Source organism: Epinephelus lanceolatus, chromosome 20, assembly GCF_041903045.1.
Source record: "Epinephelus lanceolatus isolate andai-2023 chromosome 20, ASM4190304v1, whole genome shotgun sequence".
NCBI lineage: Eukaryota > Metazoa > Chordata > Actinopteri > Perciformes > Serranidae > Epinephelus > Epinephelus lanceolatus.
Window position 1 is genome coordinate 16,283,426 of NC_135753.1, and position 19,218 is coordinate 16,302,643.

A 19,218-nucleotide genomic window follows, 5' to 3' on the forward strand; every position below is an offset into this window, starting at 1 on the left:
AATCATTCTGTCACCTTATTGAAACTAACATTAAATCTTGAGCTGTATTCATATCATTTGGGTTCATTAGCTGAATAAATATTGAATGAGGATTTCCCCAGACTTCACACCAACCTCCTAATGTTCATTTTATTTGTTAGCTTGAATATTTGGCACTACTATTGCACAACACGTGCAGCTAACACTACTGCAGATGATGTCAGCTGTCAAAGATGGTAAAAATACCTCAGCTGAAGACGAGAGATTTCAGCTCCTGCTGGTTTGTGATTGGTTTGGAATTCATAAAGATTAAAAGAATGCCTTTTTTGCGCCTTTATGGCAGTGTAATGTTGCCACCATGACTTCAGTTTGTAGTGATAACGAGAATAGATGTTAAAACGTTTGATGGATCTCGCAAAATAACAATCTTGTTACAAGAAACTGAACATTTCTTGTCATGGTGGCAGCAAAATGCAGCTGTACTTTACGTCATGTTGCTCCTATTTGACGTGAACACAGCTTTACTGTAAGAGCTTATAATGGAGTTTTTATAACTTGTGATGTCACCTGTATGGATGTTAGTTTACAACAAACCACAAGTCACTGAAAAACTACTTTTCCCCTTTTAAGTGCATCCTGGAGATGCTTCGGATTCGGTTGTTTAATGAACGGCTGTCATATTATGCTCTTTTATTAGCGTTAGTTATGCCAAGACTTGCCAGTATTTTAGTTGGACAGCACAGCTGTTTTCTGTTACGTGGAAAGCAGGGTGAGCAGTGTACATGTAGTGTAGTGGCTGTGGGATGAGGTAGGATCTATGCAGCCAAGGGGCTCACAAGCCAGAATCCAAAGCAACTTCTTTAATCACTTCAAGTTTTGTCCTCATGTTTACAGAGATGTAAAATAGTTTATTTTCCCTAAAGACTTTTGATTTTTGGATACGAGAACTGTATTCATTAAGTGTAAAATGAATAAAGTCTTCTGAATCTAAACGTGCAGTTTTTATGTTCTGTTTATTCAGACAACCCTTTATTGCATTACATTGTTAAATAAGGCAGAACTGCTCTTTTTACACAGAAAAAAAAGTCAACTTTTAAATATCATAAAATATGACCTAAAAGCTGCTGCATGTTGGGATAAAACAGAACGTTCGGAAAAATAAAACTTTTCTATGAAGACAGCACAATGGAATGCATTCCAAAATGCACTGAGATGCTTCAGGTGAATCAGCCAATCAGAGTGCAGCCTGAGGTGAAAGGAAAGGGGGGGGGGGGGGGGTTCAGCATGGTGCGGCACTGTCAAAACCAAGATAGAAATACAGTACGACATGTACAAGAGACGTGTCCAATAAGATGCATAAGAGATTGTTTGAGTTCTAGTAATGACATTTCCTGCAATGTAAACCCTGCTCATCCCCTGCAGGTCAAATCCATGATGCAAGATAAAGGAGTGGCTCAGAGTGCGACGTTTTCTTTAGATATCATGCGCTTGCTGTTTTTCGATCTTTGATTTCAAGTGCTCCTTGTATGCCAGGATGTCCCTATTCCACTTTGTGATGGTTTGGTTCTCACACACCCAGATCTCCTGAGCCACCTGGAGGAAAAAAGACAAAGATTATAATGGGTCCAACTACAACTGGTTAGGTTAAATCTGCGATCATTTAAAGTGGCAACGGACACATTTTTTTGCATAATGTACTGGCTATATAGTGACACCATCAGCATTTAAGCCTCACTTCCACAGTGCAATTCTTTCTGCCAACTGGTACGATCTCCAGGGAAAATAAATGTTTGATTAACAGCAAGAAAGAAGTCCATCAACCATTTAAACAATCATCTACCTTCCCCGTAATATGCCGGTTGACCTCGCCCTCTGCTTATAGAGCAAGAAGCTCCTGGACCTCATTGTCTCTGCTATTTGCTGACATATTTGGTTGATGTTCTTCTTTGAGTTAGCTGCTAACTGATTTTTAAATCTCATGACGGTAGGTTGCAATTATAGCACTTTGACCAACACTCACAGCAATCCAGTCCTGCCTGTTGTCCCTTTTACACAGGTGTCTATCGGCACTGTACCATCTCCACTGTGGAACAACTCTGTCCCAACATAACGTGATTGTACCTTTTATACTGAATGGTGAGGCTGAATAACACCAACATTCCTGCCTTAAACAGGCAAGTGAGAGGGGCTTTTGTCTGATCAAAGTAACATCAACGGAGCAACGTGAGGTTTGATATCAGTTTCTTTTGTTGAGGTTGATATTAAGTGTTTTCCTCTCCCTTTTTTGCCATTCACCTTCTATCTTTGTTTATTGCCGTGCATAAATGCTTCAAGGTGAGTGTGGTGATATTCATCATCAAAACCCAGATATTAAGTGATATTTTTACTGTTCCAAGGAGAACAGAAAGTGATCTGGTTGTCTTTGAGAAGCAGCACCCAGAATACCACTTGGAAGTGTTAGAAGGGGGGAAGTTCAAAAGTTGTCTGTTTCCACTTTAAACGAGTCCACTCAATGATAAACATACCTGTTGAATTAGCCTGAAGTCGTGGCTAACCAGCATCATGCCACCTTCAAACTCGTTGACGGCTTCTGCCAAAGCGTCGATGGTCTCAATATCCAAGTGATTGGTGGGCTCGTCAAGGAACAGCATGTGAGGGTTCTGCCAGGCCAGCCAGGCAAAACACACCCGGCACTTCTGACCATCTGACAAGTTCCGGATCGGACTGACCTGGAAGAAAATTAAGATGTAAATTAAGTGACAGTTGCAGAAAAAGAGAAAAACAGAAACTCAAATACTTTTGCACTTCCCTATTTTGTCTCATTTGGAAGAGTATCCCAATCCTACCTGCTGTTTTCCTGTAAGCCCATAGCGACCAATGATCTTCCTCATCTCCTCTTTTTCTTTGATCTCAGGGAAACACTTCATCATGTACTCCAGAGGAGACAGGTCCAGTTCCAGCTGCTCTGTCAGATGCTGTAACATAGGCAGATACGCAAGCGAAGTTTAGATTTATAGATAATAGGTCTCACAGGTCTTGCATAAAATAACTTGTCCTTAATTAGATGGAGCCTTTTCAGATTACTCTCATGTTCTCTGGTCTTTAAAGGGATGACACTCAAGAGTATAATTAAAAATGCAGGCGAAATAATGTGCTGTCAACAGACTCAGTGTTTTACCTGGTGATATCTGCCAATCTTGACATGAGAATGTTTGCGGATCATGCCGTCGGTGGGAAGGAGCTACAAAAGAGAAAAATAAACTTGAATACTCTGAACACGACTGCAGGTTAATGTGGAATAATGTGGATATATACTGTGCCTACCTCTCCCATCAGCAGCTTTAGCAGGGTGGACTTCCCCGCTCCATTGGGCCCCACCAGTGCCACTCGTGTATCCAAGTCAATACCAAACTCCAGGTTTTTATATATGTGCGGCTGTAGGACATTAACAGATGAATGAGACTGCGGAATGCATTTATATTTCAGTGAAAAGTCCATGCTGTAATATTAACTCTACTCACTGTGTTGTCACTGTACTTGAAGCTCACGTTCTGAACCATGATAACAGGAGGAGGAATCTTCCCACAGGGAGGAAAATAAAATGACAGAGTCTGTGGGAGGAAAGGGGGGCAGGGATATTAGAACCATGGCAATATCATACATGAGCCAATGACCTCAGTTCATCAAAATGTGTCTCAGTGTCAAAAGTAGGACTGAACAATTAATTTAGTATTAACTGTGATTAGGAAAGTCTGAAAACCACTGCTCAAGACTACTGATACTAGTTTCCAAACCATTTCATCCATATCAGTAACCAACATCATTACAGTACCTTGTCATTCACAACTTTTTCAGTCAAGCCTGAGGCCACCATCTTCTGCAGCGTCTTCTCTTTGCTCTGAGCCTGTCGTGCCAGCTTTGCAGAGCCGTGACCAAACCTGGCAATGTAATTCTAGAGGAGAGGGATGTAAAAAGAACAATGAGTACACGTCTTGATGTGGCTAATGACAAACAGAATAATTATGGTTTGCAAAGCTTTAAAAGGCATGTGACTGCTCTAATTAAAAGTTCCTTGTTTCAAAAGAGTCTGCTCTGAACCAGTCATTGTGTGCAGTGAAAATGTTCGACCACATGGTGTCTCTCATTTACCTTCATGTGTGTAATCTGGTCCTGTTCCCAGTTGAAGCGCTTCATCTGGTTCTCTTCCAGCTCCTCTCTGGTCTTCACGTACTGGTCATAGTTACCCTTAAAGCAAAAATAGAATTGCATGGTCATCCAACAGGGCGGCAAACCGACACATAATTAGTAACAACCTCCCCCTGGTTTCCATATTTAGCATTATAGGGTCACATACGGTACACCCCATTCAAGATTCTTTTGAAGACGTTCCAAGGGATGCTGAGACTGTTTTTCTTTCTGGCACTGTGCTTCTTTATTTTACTGTAAGGCGTCAGTGGATTCAGCAAAGCGTTCTTACCGTGTAGTACTTCAGTTTCCTCTGATGCAAGTGGATGATGTTGGTGCACACACCGTTCAGGAAGTCTTGAGAGTGTGAGATGAGCACAAGGATTCGCTTGAACCTGACAACAAGACGCAGGATGAGCAATTCATATAAACTGTTTTGACTAATTTAAAGAGAGGAAGTAGAGTGTGGACTTACGAACGAAGCTCCTCCTCCAACCACACACAAGCATCCAGATCCAGGTGGTTAGTGGGCTCGTCAAGCAACAGCATGAAGGGTTTGATGAACAGGGCTCTGGACAAATAGAGAACAGTAATTACAATTTCATTTAGTGGAAGCTTTTTTTTTCCATGTGAAACTTGTTTTGTTTTTTACTACTACTCCTCCATGGGTTTTGTGTGACGAATCATTAGCTTCCACAGTTTGACTTGAAAAATGTCTTAATTTGACAGCAAAGCATGAACTTTGTGAAGAAACAAAAACAAGTTGTGCCATCGGCAGATTCAGCTAAACTTGGCACCAAGTGTGTCATTAACAATTTGAAGTGGTAGTAACAGTGCTCCAAATTCAGAATGGAGGGTGTACAAAGTTGAAGGTCCAGTGTGTAAGATTAAGAGGGATTAAGTCGCATCCAGCAGTGAGTAATGCAGACTCCAAACAGCTAAAACTCCTCCCAGTTAGAAGTCCTTCAGTGTTTATTTTTCAAAAGTCTTTTTACTGGGAGCTGGATTATTAGCAAAGGTCTTTTCCTCTCCAAAACAAACTGACCAGGTGATTTAAACAGGTAAAAAACAACAACAACACTAAATTTAAGTTTCACATTTTAAAAGTGTCTTCCCGATGCTCTTGTTACAGAAGGGCCCTATCAAAAGCCAGGGTTTAGTTTGTCTGTTATGAGCTACTGTAAAGACATTGCAATCTCTACATACGAGGACCCACTCCCTATGTATGTAGATATTAAGTAATAAAAATACAATGATTCTTAATTTCAGGTGATTATACAATGAAGAAAACATACTAATTGTGATTTTTCACATATCTGCCAATATATCCCCCTAACATTACACACAGGAGTTTTGTAAATCTAAGTTTTAGGTAACAGGCTAGTCTATGTTACAATGTTTGGTCTTCAACTTTCAACTGCAAACTTAAGGGGCAAAAAGCAAGAGCACTTTGCCCCAAACATATCTGCATAGTAGCTCCGAATGTAGTATTTTTACACATGGCATAACGGAAATCGGATGACTAGACTGTTCAAATTCAAACCTAAGTAGACAGAGAGAAAGGATGCATCACATTGTCACTCAACGGCGTAATACTTAGCACTTCTTCTGTACCTGGCCAGAGCTACACGCATCCTCCATCCTCCACTGAAGTCCTTCAGTTTCTTCTGCTGCATAGCAGCGGTGAAACCCAAACCATGGAGGATCCGAGAGGCTCGCACCTCTGCCTTGTCTGCATCCAGCTCCTCCAGACGCTCATACAGCTCCATCAGCTTCTCACATTCAGCTATGCAAGGATAACAAAATGGCATTTGCTATTAATTTCAACCAATATAGCTACAGAACAACTATATGTGAAACAGTTGTCCTTATCTTTGCTTCAAATCACGTCAGCTACACTTAACTAGGACATTCTGTTAAATCTATTCAAGCATTCGGTTTGTTGTGGCAATTAATTTCCCCTCTGCACTTAGTGCTTAGTCCATCACATGCAACTCACAGTCCTCATGGGCAAGCCTCTCTGCCTCCTTCTCCAGCATAATCCTCTGTTCATCCACCTCCATGACACACTGCAGAGCGGTCTTTTCGCTGGGGGCCATCTCCCGGGTCAAGTGGTAGATATCTATGTGCTCTGGAATTGGAATCTCCCGATGCCCGATGGCTGACAACAACATGGACTTTCCTGGCAGATGCAAGTAGATAAGACAATTTTGCTTGACATAGTGTATGACATAAAAATCCAGTCTGTACAACATTCATCCCATTTCAATTTAGGGGAACTGCTGTAAATGAGAACATGTGTTAATGTGGTGACTGAATACAGTATGTATGTGCTGTTCTTTGTGTGGAAACAATCTAACTTTTAAGATGTTCTTATAATGGCATCAGGTACTGGGATATGTACAGGCTACTGACTAACAATATCACGTGCCACAAGAGACTTTTTACCTGTGCCATTAAGGCCAATAAGACCATAGCGTCTGCCTGAGTTGAGCTCCAGGCTGGTGTCTGCTAGCAGCTCTTGACCGTGGAAGGTGAGCGACAGGCTGCTAATGTGGACATCAGTGCTGTTGGGGTGTGAGGCCAGAACGCCGGTCACTGCGCGTGCCTCAGTCTTTGCTAGTTCAAATTCATCCAGCTCCTTTGTCAAACTGGCGACCCCTATAAAAACAAAATACTGTTCACCATTTCGCTTACATTTCAAGTTACACACGAACCTACTGGACAGAAAAAGCAAGTTTAAGTGTAGTATATAACCAAGCAGAAATGTATATATCAATCCAAAGCCAAAACTGATCACCAGAATGATACAAGCCCTAGTAACTCACAATTTAGCTATAATATTAAGTTTAAGATCAGTCCTCTTACCATTGCTCTCTGCTCCATTAAGCTGGGTCTCTTGTTCACCCTCCCCATTTAGCTCATCAGTTTTCTTGGTACGCTGGCGGGCTTTGGCAGCCTCCTTCTTCTTTGCTGCCTTCTTCTTGGCTAAGTCGGATGGCATGGTTGTGAAAATCTATTCAATAATAGAAAATAAAAAGGAAAAAAAGAGACAGATTTCAACATTCTTATTATCCAGCAATACCATGTTATGTCATGTAAAACGGTGCCATTCCCAAACTCTCAATTTTTGGGGATTTCAAAACTTTGGGACAACTCTAATTGTGACAGTCAGATATTATAAAAGTGTGAAAATGGGTAAAAGTGGCCAATCGCTTACAGAAAGTGGCTTTTAATAGTGGTTGGTAGGGAAACACTATTCGACGGTGGCAACAGACTTCGACACAACACACCGGTAACTGAACTCAGAGTGTAGCGCCAGCTTACAGCCGAGTTTAAGAAAGGACTGACGCTACTGAAGGCCTTACATGGTTAACGGTACAGCCTAGGGAGCGGTGATGGTGGTGACAATGCCAACGACGACCGCATTTCGCTTCCTTCCAGTCCCACCTGCTCGCACGTTGGGCTCCTCACAATATAAAACCCGATAGCCCCAAGTGTTGGAAGCTAACGGTAAGTTAGCTGATGCCGCTCACATCAACGGTAGAGCGGTCACTTCACGATGAATTAACCGACGACAGTACCTAAACATATGTTTTAGCTGATTACGACAGAATGTCATACATAGAGAAAACATCATATCGATTTTGATAAACTAGCCGCTGACTGCGTTAGCTCTCTAGCTAAGCTAACAACGGCAGCTAACTACAGCTGATAGGCCTGAACCGCTAAAGCTAACGTGACGCAAGGCCCAGTTAGCTACGACAAGCTCTGAAACCGGCTACTTCGGCGATTAACGTTTGTTTTTCAAACCCATTATATATTCTGAAAGAAACACGTGTATGTTACCCATTCGAGTCGTAGTTGTCAGACACTGTAAATATCCCTCTTACCTGGATAATGCGTTACTGCTCTCCGGAGCACACGGATGTCTCGTGTCCACTTTTCGCCGGGTGGATGTAGCCGCACGCCAAACCGCCAGACGGACCATATATAGTCATAGAGGGCGGTGAGAATGGGTGGACCCTCCCCTTCTCGTGGGACTGCAGTAAAATGTCCCTTTACTCCTCAATTAGTCACAGTTTTGATTGAGCAATCGGTGAAATTGTGTAATTTATGACTAGGACTAACTAAACAGAGGCTAAGTTATAGCCCATAAACCTGACAATTAAAGGCTGGTGTGATGGATACATGGTCATCTTATTAAGTTGTTGTCAATGGCTGTACTTTGGGGCTGTTGGTTACTTATGATGGGGGGAGGGGGGTAAAATGGAAGATACATGTCAAATAATTTTTTTAAGCACTGAGGAGGGACTTAGGTTATTTGGCATAGGGGAGGGACATAGAATTTTTAGTGGTTGTATTTTTTTATATTTATTTTAAAATCTGAACCCCAAAACCTGCCAGCGGGTTTGGAAGGCATGTTTTTTTTTAAAAATCGCCCAAATCACGCCTATTGTCATAGCCAAAAACTACAGATCGAATCACAATATTTTGTATATAACCCGCAGCCCTTTACTGCATGTCATCCGTCTTCTTTCTGCTCCCTTTCCTGTCACTCTCAAGCTGTCCTATAATAAATGCAAAAAGCCAAAAAAACAAAACAAACAAAAAAAAACAACTTCCAGGTAGAAAAACCCGTGTATATAAAAATTAAACGAAACTCAGCAAATGCTACCTACTAAATGCTACTTATCAGTGTATTACATATAGTAGATGGTGGTCAGCTTGCTCCCACTTTGGAGAAGCAGACATAAGTACTGCCACATAACCTAAGCACTGCTTTGGACAAGGGCAGCAGCAAAATATATTTTAGCCACCTAAATGACAATATCACTTCAAGTGTACACTATATTTAGAACATTTTCACTGCTTTACCTTGACGTCAGACATCTTTTTCAGATGGTGAATTGAAGGCGTCATATCAAAGCCACCGAACTCCATTGGCCTACGGCGGCACCAATCATTTAACATGTAAGGTAAAGCAGAGCAAATATAGCATACACTTATCCTTTTTTAAATGGCTGAAATAAGTTTGCAGCCCCGTCCACAGCATTACTTAGCGTCTAAGTTGGTAATGTTAGATTTGGTTTATCAAAGATGATAGCAAAGCAACAACGTACATAAAATGAGCACAGCAGAAACGTCAGATAGGTTGGACCAATGTGCTTGAATATATATCTTTAAACATTAAAGTTACAGTTAAAAAAATGACTAGAAATCAACAAGTTTTCCAAATTTGTATATCTCTGAAATTGGAATCAATTGCCAGTTTTCTAATCTGTAGTTAATGTCAAAACTTAAAGTAGATGGGGTGGGATTTATTACCCATGCTGCAACCAGCCATGAGGGACAATCAAGATATTTTTGCTTCACTTTTTGCTACAAAAAATACTGTTAGGGCCTTTTTATGGTGGAGGGAGGGTCATGCATTTTCCCCTAATCACTCAGGGAGGCTCATGGAAAAATACTTGTAGATGTGGGAAGGGTCAAGATTTAAAACACAAGTCTCATCCCAGCCACCCACCTCCTCTGATAAGTAGAGAACAGTCCCTAATAAAGTCTCTAAATGAAACACTTTGAGGCTGTCACAACAAACATCCAGTGTCTTCACACAGATCTACCCATAAACCAGTACCTCCATATAACTATATTTTCATGCTGTGGTTAGGGGTAATTTGTTGAAAGCAGTCGTTATCGCAAACCCAGGTCCCTTGACTCCGTGATAGGTGATGCTGCAGCAGCACAGGCTCAGTCAGTGATGATGAGGGCAAAACACGACGTGAGAGAGACGCTATTCCCCTCTGTGTGTGTGGCACTCAAATTTTGAGGAAGTCAAGAAACTGAAGAAAATGGACGACGTGTGTGTGGCGGTGCTTGACGGATTTTTACCTGCACCGACGGTGAAAAATGGGATCTATGCCTTCATGTCGGGGTTCGTGGAGACAGACGGATCGAGGATCTGCACTAAAACGACGATGCTAGCCTGCTAGCTTGCTCTTTGATGTCTGTTCCTCTGGCACATAACGTTACTGCCGGGGTTATAACTAATTTCAACCGCTGCGTTAAAAACTTTTAGTGCTTTTATTTCGATTTTTTATTACTCAATAATTAGAGTAACTTAACGTAAACTCAAACTGGCAACTTTACCTGGTGATATTTAGCGTCTTGCTACATTAGTTAGCTGACTTTAGTGTAGCTATTAGCGTTAAAGCTAGCTTAAATATGTTACGCTAATTAACATAACGTTAGCTTGAAAGTCAGTGAGTAACGTAATTTACGTGACAGTGACTACAACCAGCTTGGTTCGTTAAACAGCCGTTACGGAGCGATAAACGTTAGTGAGGTTAAGCTATTTGCAATTATTTCCTCTTACATAAGAACAAACTTATACCGTTAACGTTACCTACATGTTTTTTATTAACTTCGATAATGGGGTTGAACATAAACGTTACATTTGCAAAACCTGTAATGTATTGCTCTTGAAGGTAACGTTAAAATACAGTCTTTGCTTGTTAGGTTGATTAGAAACTTTAACGACTACCTCACCGGATGGGACCAGAAAAAGAGACATTATGTGACATTTGAGGCAATTTTCTGCGTGTGTCAACATATCAGCTTCCCCTTATGTAGGTTTTCCCTTAGCTAAAGTGTGTTAAGCTACAGCAGGAGCGCTGACACATCTGTAAGTAATAAAATTTTCCAGAGCAGCCTCATCAAGTGTGGCTCATAACTGCTAGATATGCGTCTTTCCTCCTTTTTGGCCGTGTTCAGGCCTGCTTTACCCCTTATCCTCGGGCTGTCTCTGGGATGTAGTCTGAGCCTTTTGATGGTGTCCTGGACACAAGGGGATACTGATGATTCCTGTGGAGATGAACTGGGGAATGGGAGGCTTTTAATAGGCAGAGGAGATGCCCCTAGAGACTCAAGGGATGGAGCTGGAGAAGAGGACTTCCAGCCACGTATTGTGCCCTATCATAAGGATCCAAACAAGCCACACAAGAAAGTCCTCAGGTGAGTGGGGAAGTCATGTCTTTGTGAGGTCATACATAATGCAGCACCCTTTTCCCAACAAATTTGCACACATCACAGCCCTTTATATCTCATGGGTTTGTTTTAAGAAACTGGGAACAATTGGCATCCACAGGAATTCTCAACTTAATAGTCCCACATTTAAATCTTCCCACAATTATCTAAATGTTAGTGGCATGTACAATATAGGTGGCTAATCGACATCTAAATCTGTTCACGGATATACACTGCCTGGCCAAAAAAAAAGTCACCACCAAAAAAAAAGGTCATACACTCTAATATTTCGTTGGACCGCCTTTAGCTTTGATTACAGCACACATTCGCTGTGGCATTGTTTCGATAAGCTTCTGCAATGTCACAAGATTTATTTCCATCCAGTGTTGCGTTAATTTTTCACCAAAATCTTGCATTGATGATGGTAGAGTCTGACCGCTGCACAAAGCCTTCTCCAGCACATCCCAAAGATTCTCAATGGGGTTAAGGTCTGGACTCTGTGGTGGCCAATCCATGTGTGAAAATGATGTCTCATGCTCCCTGAACCAGTCTTTCACAATTTGAGCCCGATGAATCCTGGCATTGTCATCTTGGAATATGCCCGTGCCATCAGGGAAGAAAAAATCCATTGATGGAATAACCTGGTCATTCAGTATATTCAGGTAGTCAGCTGACCTCATTCTTTGAGCACATACTGTTGCTGAACCTAGACCTGACCAACTGCAGCAACCCCAGATCATAACACTGCCCCCACAGGCTTGTACAGTAGGCACTAGGCATGATGGGTGCATCACTTCATCTGCCTCTCTTCTTACCCTGATGCGCCCATCACTCTGGAACAGGGTAAATCTGGACTCATCAGACCACATGACCTTCTTCCATTGCTCCAGAGTCCGATCTTTATGCTCCCTAGCAAATTGAAGCCTTTTTTTCCGGTTAGCCTCACTGATTAGTGGTTTTCTTAAGGCTACACAGCTGTTCAGTCCCAATCCCTTGAGTTCCCTTCGCATTGTGCGTGTGGAAATGCTCTTACTTTCACTATTAAACATAGCCCTGAGTTCTACTGTTGTTTTTCTTCGATTTGATCTCACCAAACGTTTAAGTGATCGCCGATCACGATCATTGAGGATTTTTTTCCGGCCACATTTCTTCCTCGAAGACGATGGGTCCCCACTATCCTTCCAGTTTTTAATAATGCGTTGGACAGTTCTTAACCCAATTTTAGTAGTTTCTGCAATCTCCTTAGATGTTTTCTCTGCTTGATGCATGCCAATGATTTGACCCTTCTCAAACAGACTAACATCTTTTCCACGACCACGGGATGTGTCTTTCGACATGGTTGTTTAGGAAATGAGAAGCAACTCATTGCACCAGTTGGGGTTAAATAACTTGTTGCCAGCTGAAAGATAATCGTCCATGCAGTAATTATCCAATAGGAGGCTTGTACCTATTTGCTTAGTTAAATCCAGGTGGTGACTTTTTTTTTGGCCAGGCAGTGTACATTGGCTTCAATGTGGATGCTAGACATTTTGATCCAGAGATGCGTTATGATTTCATCCTCTTATACATGTCTTATTTCAAATCCAACAGTGTATCACTGGCTGGAAGTCTTACCCATTCCCATCACTTTTTATGCTTGTTTTACAAGAGTTTTATAACTTTGCCTAAACAAGTTTTAGTCTGTTAAGAATATATATTTCTTGTGATGGAAACACGTCGACTGTTATGAAAAATTATCACTTTTATTCTGTTTGTGATTTGATGTCCTCTATTTATTTGCTCTCTCCATTTGTCCTCACCTCTCCAGAACTCGTTACATTCACACTGAACTGGGCATCAGAGAGCGACTGCTGGTGGGTGTACTGACCTCCCGTGCCACCCTCAACACGCTGGCCGTGGCGGTGAACCGCACAGTTGCCCACCACTTCCACCGCACCTTCTTCTTCACAGGCCTGCGCAGCCCTAAGGTGCCTCACGGCATGACTGTGGTTGCCCACGGTGATGACCGTCCAGTGTGGCTGATGTACGAGACAGTGCGTCACCTCCATCAGCATTACGGCTCGGACTATGACTGGTTCCTCTTAGCCCAGGATGACACCTACATGCAAGCAGATCGTCTGTCGGAGCTGGTGGGCCACCTCAGTGCGGGTCAGGACCTGTATATGGGCCGAGCGGAGGAGTTTATTGGTGGAGAGGAGAAGGCACGATACTGCCACGGGGGGTACGGCTACCTGCTGTCTCGCAGTCTGTTGGCCCGTCTGCAGCCCCACCTTGACACCTGCCGTAATGACATCCTCAGTGTGAGACCTGATGAGTGGCTGGGCCGCTGCATTATTGACTACCTGGGTCTCAGTTGTGTGGAGGTGCACCAGGTAAAAAACACAGACGTAGGCATGGACACCAATAGAAATGTGCATAGAAATAAAAAAAGAAAAATGCATTTGCACAGTTTTATTGATGGAATAACATTTAATTTCATTGTCATTGTTTTTGTGTCTTATAGGAAATGACCTATCGTTACTTTGAGTTGGGGAAAAACGCAGATCCAGAGCGTGAAGACAGCGTACAGTTTAAAAATGCCTTCACAGTCCATCCTATATCAGAACCTAATCTCATGTACCGCCTACACAAACGCTTCAGCCAGATTGAGCTGGAATGGACTTACCTACAGATACAACAGCTGCAGGTTTGTAATACTTAAAGGATCAGCGTGTAAGATTTAGCGGCATCTAGTGGTGATGATTGCCAATTACAACCTGCTGAAACGTCTCCCGTGTGCCAAGCATGGACTCCTAGTTCGGAATCATTCAATGTTTAATGGTCAGGAGGTTTTTACTGGGAGATGAATTATCTGCAGAGGTCTCTTCCTCATCAAAACAAATGAACCAGGTGATTAAAATCAGTAAAAAACACAGAATAAAGCAGTTTCACATTAAAAAGGCTGCTGGCCCAGCACCTGCTAATGTGTGCTCATATTTTTTTCCTGGTTACTAGAGAGCCAGACTTTCAGGAGGTTTTTACTGGGAATTATCTGCAGAGGTATCTTCCTCTCCAAAACAAATAGACACGGGGAATTAAATTAAATTCTTATTTTCAGGTAATTACACTAAAACAACATACTTACTATACTGTATTCCATTTCTGCTAATATATTCCACTAAATTCTACACACTGGAACGTTAACACTGCTATCTCCCAGCTAGAGACAAGTTTTTATGTGCCAGGACAGTATCAGGCTCCTTGGATGATGAGCTCCGTATGTTTGTTCTCCTCTCCACCACACCCCTTTTTTTGAACCAAGGCACAAATTCCTGACTAATACAATATTTAAACATGTCAAAAAGCCAAGACAAGGGATTGGGTGTTTTACTGGGGCATGCATTCCAGTGTCATCATCCTGTGAATATGATCTGTCTAAGAAGCCATATTGTCTAATTAAAGTTGCTGCTAATGATAGTTCATTAACCCTGTGTTGACTTAACGTTAAATATATCTTGCACCGCAGAGAAATCAAACATATCATGAAGGCAAATGTTGACACAGTACACAGTGCGTTCCTTTTTGACAGATTTGTGTGTGTACTCATTAGGTGCAGATCAACAACCTGAGTGACCTGACACCAGAGGGGAAGGCCGGAGTCACTTGGCCCATTGGAATCAACCCTCCCTTCAAACCAAGAACCCGTTTTGAGGTTATAAACTGGGAGTACTTTACGGAGGAGCATATTTACTCCTGCATCGACAGCTCCCCAAAGTGCGAGATGAAAGGGGCCGACCGTGCGGATGTAAACGCAGTTCTGGAAATTGCAGTGGAGCGCCTGAATGAACGCTACCAGCCCCAGCTACGCTTCCGGAAGCGGCGTCTACTCAACGGTTACCGACGCTTTGACCCCACGCGTGGTATGGAGTATGTGCTGGACCTTGCACTGGAGGCCTACACCCAGAAAGGTCACAGCCAAGTGATTGCCAAACGGGTTAACTTGTTGCGACCTCTAAGTGCAGTTGAGATTATCCCCATGCCGTATGTGACAGAGGCAACGCGGGTGCAGGTCATCCTACCTGTCACTGCCCAGGATCAGGACTTTGTTGGTAACTTCCTCGACATGTATGTGATGAACACTCTGGACACCCACGACAATGTCCTCCTCACGTTCCTGTTCATCTATGATCCCTTCGACGCACAGCGAGTCAGCCAGACTGATGTGTTTGCTGGCATTAAAGCCATGATCGGGGAGGTGGAGAAGCGCTACGGAGACGTGAAGATCCCCTGGATCAGCGTGAAGACGGAGGTGCCCTCACAGGTTAAGCTGATGGACATTATCTCTAAGAAGCACCCAGTGGACACGCTGTTTTTCCTGGCCAGTGTGTGGACGGAGGTCAATGCTGACTTCCTGAACCGCTGCAGAATGAACGCCATCAGCAACTGGCAGGTGTTCTTCCCCATCCACTTCCAAGAGTACAGTCCCGCCGTCATGTACCGCGACCAGCAGCCTTCTGCCGCCTCCTCCTCTTTTGCCTCAGAGTCGCTGCGAGACGGCCACTTTGACCGCCACGTTTTCGACGAGGCTTGCTTTTACAACGCGGACTACATGACCGCACGGACCAAGATGGCTGCTGATATCTTGGACAACGAGGAGCTGCTGGAGAGTATGGACGTTTATGACATATTTGTCCGTTACTCAGGCCTGCACGTGTTCAGAGCCGTAGAGCCAGCGCTAATCCAGAAATACGTGCGGCGAGTGTGCAACCCTCGGTTCAGTGAGGATATCTACCACCGCTGTATCCTCAGCAACCTGGAGGGTCTGGGGTCACGCTCACATCTAGCCATGGCTCTTTTTGAACAAGAGCAGGCCAACAGCACCTAAAGGCGTGTTCGTGCCTCAAACATACTGCCTGGACACAGAATAATGTGAATTATGGTACTTTTGTGATCCACACACTGAAATGCGCACCCTTGTATTTGGCAGAAAGAGGTCAGGATCAGCTAAAGAACAGTGTCGCCTGCTCATGGACACTTTGACAGAGCGAAAATGTGCTGATGCATACGTTCCTCCAGCTGAAAATCTCTCTGCTCAGTACATATGAGTACCTCTGGCTTATGACTTTGTCTTGTCTAGACAATTTATGAGTCATGGAGGTTTATGGACATGGACCGCAGTTACCATTGACGTATTCTTACAGAAGCCGAGCAACAATATTTATACTCCTCTTTTTTAAAAAAGGAGGCTGTGTCTTGAAGTAATAAATGAAAAAAGGCCTTTATTGTCGATGATTAACTGAGAAAAAACTTGAGCCATAAGTCTTCCTTAGTGAAGATGTTTAAAAATGATACTGGAAACAAGCTGAAGCTGTCGGCTGCCTTTTCTTTTTTAAGAGGTATTAAAGAGTGATAATTCCGTTCAGAGTTGTTTCTTTATTCATACTGCTCACAGTGTGTAAAAGGCTTGTTTCAGTCTCATTAGACGGAGAGACAACTGTTTATAGGGATCTGTATATGCAGCATGCTTGAGCAGTCCCTCCTGGAGGTATCTGTTATGTGCTTGGCAGAGCTGAAGAAAAGGCATTATGGCAGAAGAATCTTGCGGTCAGTTGTGATGGCGTGCTCATATTCACAGTAATATAATGTAGTCTTCCCGGTTTGCCTAAAAGCTTTACTGCAGCGCCTGGAGGCAGTGAACAGTTTGTTCCAGCAGCCTGCCCCGCCTCGTCTCCCCACATTAAGTCAGTAAATCTCCAACCCGGCCCGGGCCTCCCTGGGTTTTGGCGAGTATTCTGTACACACGTCTTTGGGGAGAGAAGTGAACCCAGTGCCCAGAGGGAGGGTCGTGTCTACCTCGCCAAGGTCCGCCGTGGTGTGGGTGGTTAACCTTCACAGCGAGATGGTTGAACAAGCTGAATGGCTTACTTCACACAGCCTCCTCCTCCTCTCTAAAGGGGCGAGACGATCGCACTGAGGCCCCTTAACCTCCCCCCACCCACAGGACTCCTCCATGTGAGGGTTGTCGGGAGAATAGCGGAGCAGCAGAGTGAAAGAGGCTCTTTCTGAGGTGGGAGCGGGGCTGCAGTCAGCATTACACCACCGCTGCAGCGCGCTGTGGAAAAGGCCTCCACCTGCTTCCTTGTGGTGAGGTCAGTGAACAATAAAATGCCTGTCTGCCACCTTCTGAGGAACGCCTCACTCATGCATTTAACCACCAATGAGCTTGAGCACAGAATCAACACTTTACATGCAGAGTATGAGAGTGTTCTTTTAGTGAAGGCTAAGTTAGCAGGGCTGCACAATTATTTGCATAATAGGTTACTGCATTTTCAGATCCCACTGATATTTGGAATATGGAAAAAAAAACATTTGATGTCACCTATTAAATGGAGTTCTGCTGTGGTGGAAAATAAAGATGTGGATATCAAAGAATTCATCTGAGTAATTCTGCCCTTTACATGTTTGAAAGTAACTGTTTATTGAAGTCACACAACTTTTTAAAGGAATACTTTTGCCCTTTAATAATCATTTGTATATCAGTTACTCACGCTGTGTTACATTTAATTCAGGAAGAAAACTTTTTTTTTGTCTTTTGTCGCACTGAACTAAGAATCCAAAATACGGAGAGAATTCTTGATGAATTGAAGTCATTGGGTCTGTGTTTAACAACAGCAAAACTATATAAAAACATCAGTTTACAAACTCTAAAACATTTACAAGTGTTTTAAATGGTAAGTTTTAAGTGAAAATGCATGTGTTTGGAAGGTACTGAGCACACAACAGGATAAATGAGACTTGGATTATACTGCACAAGTTGTATGAGTTTGTAAACTGATGTTTTGATATAGATTTGCTGTTGTTAAATGCGGACCCCTATGACTTAAATACATAGAGTTTTAGGCATTTTTGGATTCTTAGCTCACTGTGGAGGCATGTCAGAAAAACGGTTTTCTTCACAAATTCAAAGTAACAAGGGGTGAGTAATTGATATACATTTGGTCATTGGGGGTGAAGTATTACTTTCTGGTAAATTTCAAATTTTATCATTTACCTGGAATTACAGGTAGGTTAGTCTTACAATGACCTCAGGTATCTGTTGTTGCGAGCAGGCTGGGGATGTCTTTTGATGGCGGCCATGAAACTGGTGTACCAGTATATGTGCTCATCTGATCACCTCATATTAAGTAATCTCATACAGTGTAGACTTAGCTTGTCTTACACAGAGCAAGGCCTATGTAGTATCTATAGTCCAATGAATATATGAAAGTTGAAAGATAGATTTAACCTACTGCCTATTGAAAAGCTTTACACAATATGGATTTCAACTCAAAGATTATGTGTTTTGCCTTGGTGTACAGTATATAACAAAAAAAACAAACTATATTGAAATGTACAAGAGAAATTAATCTGTGCTTTAAGACCCAACTCGATTTAAAGCTGCTAAGTGCTGAAGGCTGACAAACAAGATCAGGGGACAACAGATAAAGTAAAATGCAAGGATGTCTCCAATCATTTTGTGCTTTCTGTGTTTATCCAGAACTAATTTAATCTATGTATAAATCAACAGAAAGAGAATGTAGCAAATTAATTCATGCACTCTCTAAGATAAAACACACTGACGTGTAACTGCACACGCCTTGGTACCACAGGTAGAACTTGTAATGCACCTTTTAATCCTTTGTGATTACTCACCATCAAATATACATTTAAAGAGACAGTTCACTGCCCTTCTGTGCAGAGTTTGCATGTTCTCTCCTTGTCAGCATGGGTTTTCTCTGCGTGGGTTGATGGTGACTCTAAATTGGCTGTAGGTGTGAATGGTTGTCTGTCTCTCTGTGCCAGCCCTGTGATAGTCTGGCGACCTGTCACCTAAAGTCAGCTGGTATGGCTCCAAAGCTGAGTGCCATCTAGTTTCCTTTTTTTTTTTGGAGAGAAGGCAGACATCTCTACAGCCAATATCTCCAACACTCCACATCTCACACCAAAACAATCTAGATTGATAAATAGCACTACAGGTAAGAGGAAAAATATGTATGTTTGATTTAAGGG

The 19,218-nt window shown here is 42.6% G+C and overlaps 2 protein-coding genes across 2 annotated transcripts; one reads left to right on the forward strand and one right to left on the reverse strand.

Moving 5' to 3' along the window:
• Positions 1-973: 973 nt before the first annotated feature.
• LOC117264642 (ATP-binding cassette sub-family F member 2) lies at positions 974-8,185 on the reverse strand. The gene is made up of 15 exons (XM_033638773.2): positions 8,058-8,185; positions 7,033-7,180; positions 6,613-6,825; positions 6,164-6,346; positions 5,779-5,950; positions 4,640-4,735; positions 4,457-4,559; positions 4,129-4,224; positions 3,812-3,931; positions 3,501-3,590; positions 3,304-3,414; positions 3,158-3,220; positions 2,826-2,954; positions 2,505-2,708; positions 974-1,572 (listed from the first exon to the last, which is right to left on the reverse strand). Exons 2-15 carry the CDS (start codon positions 7,166-7,168, stop codon positions 1,453-1,455), a joined length of 1,836 nt encoding a protein of 611 aa, XP_033494664.1. The 5' UTR covers positions 7,169-7,180; positions 8,058-8,185; the 3' UTR covers positions 974-1,452.
• A 2,584-nt stretch (positions 8,186-10,769) lies between these two features.
• chpf2 (chondroitin polymerizing factor 2) lies at positions 10,770-17,601 on the forward strand. The gene is made up of 4 exons (XM_033639253.2): positions 10,770-11,178; positions 12,998-13,562; positions 13,694-13,876; positions 14,780-17,601. Exons 1-4 carry the CDS (start codon positions 10,907-10,909, stop codon positions 16,052-16,054), a joined length of 2,295 nt encoding a protein of 764 aa, XP_033495144.1. The 5' UTR covers positions 10,770-10,906; the 3' UTR covers positions 16,055-17,601.
• The last annotated feature ends 1,617 nt before the right edge of the window (positions 17,602-19,218 follow it).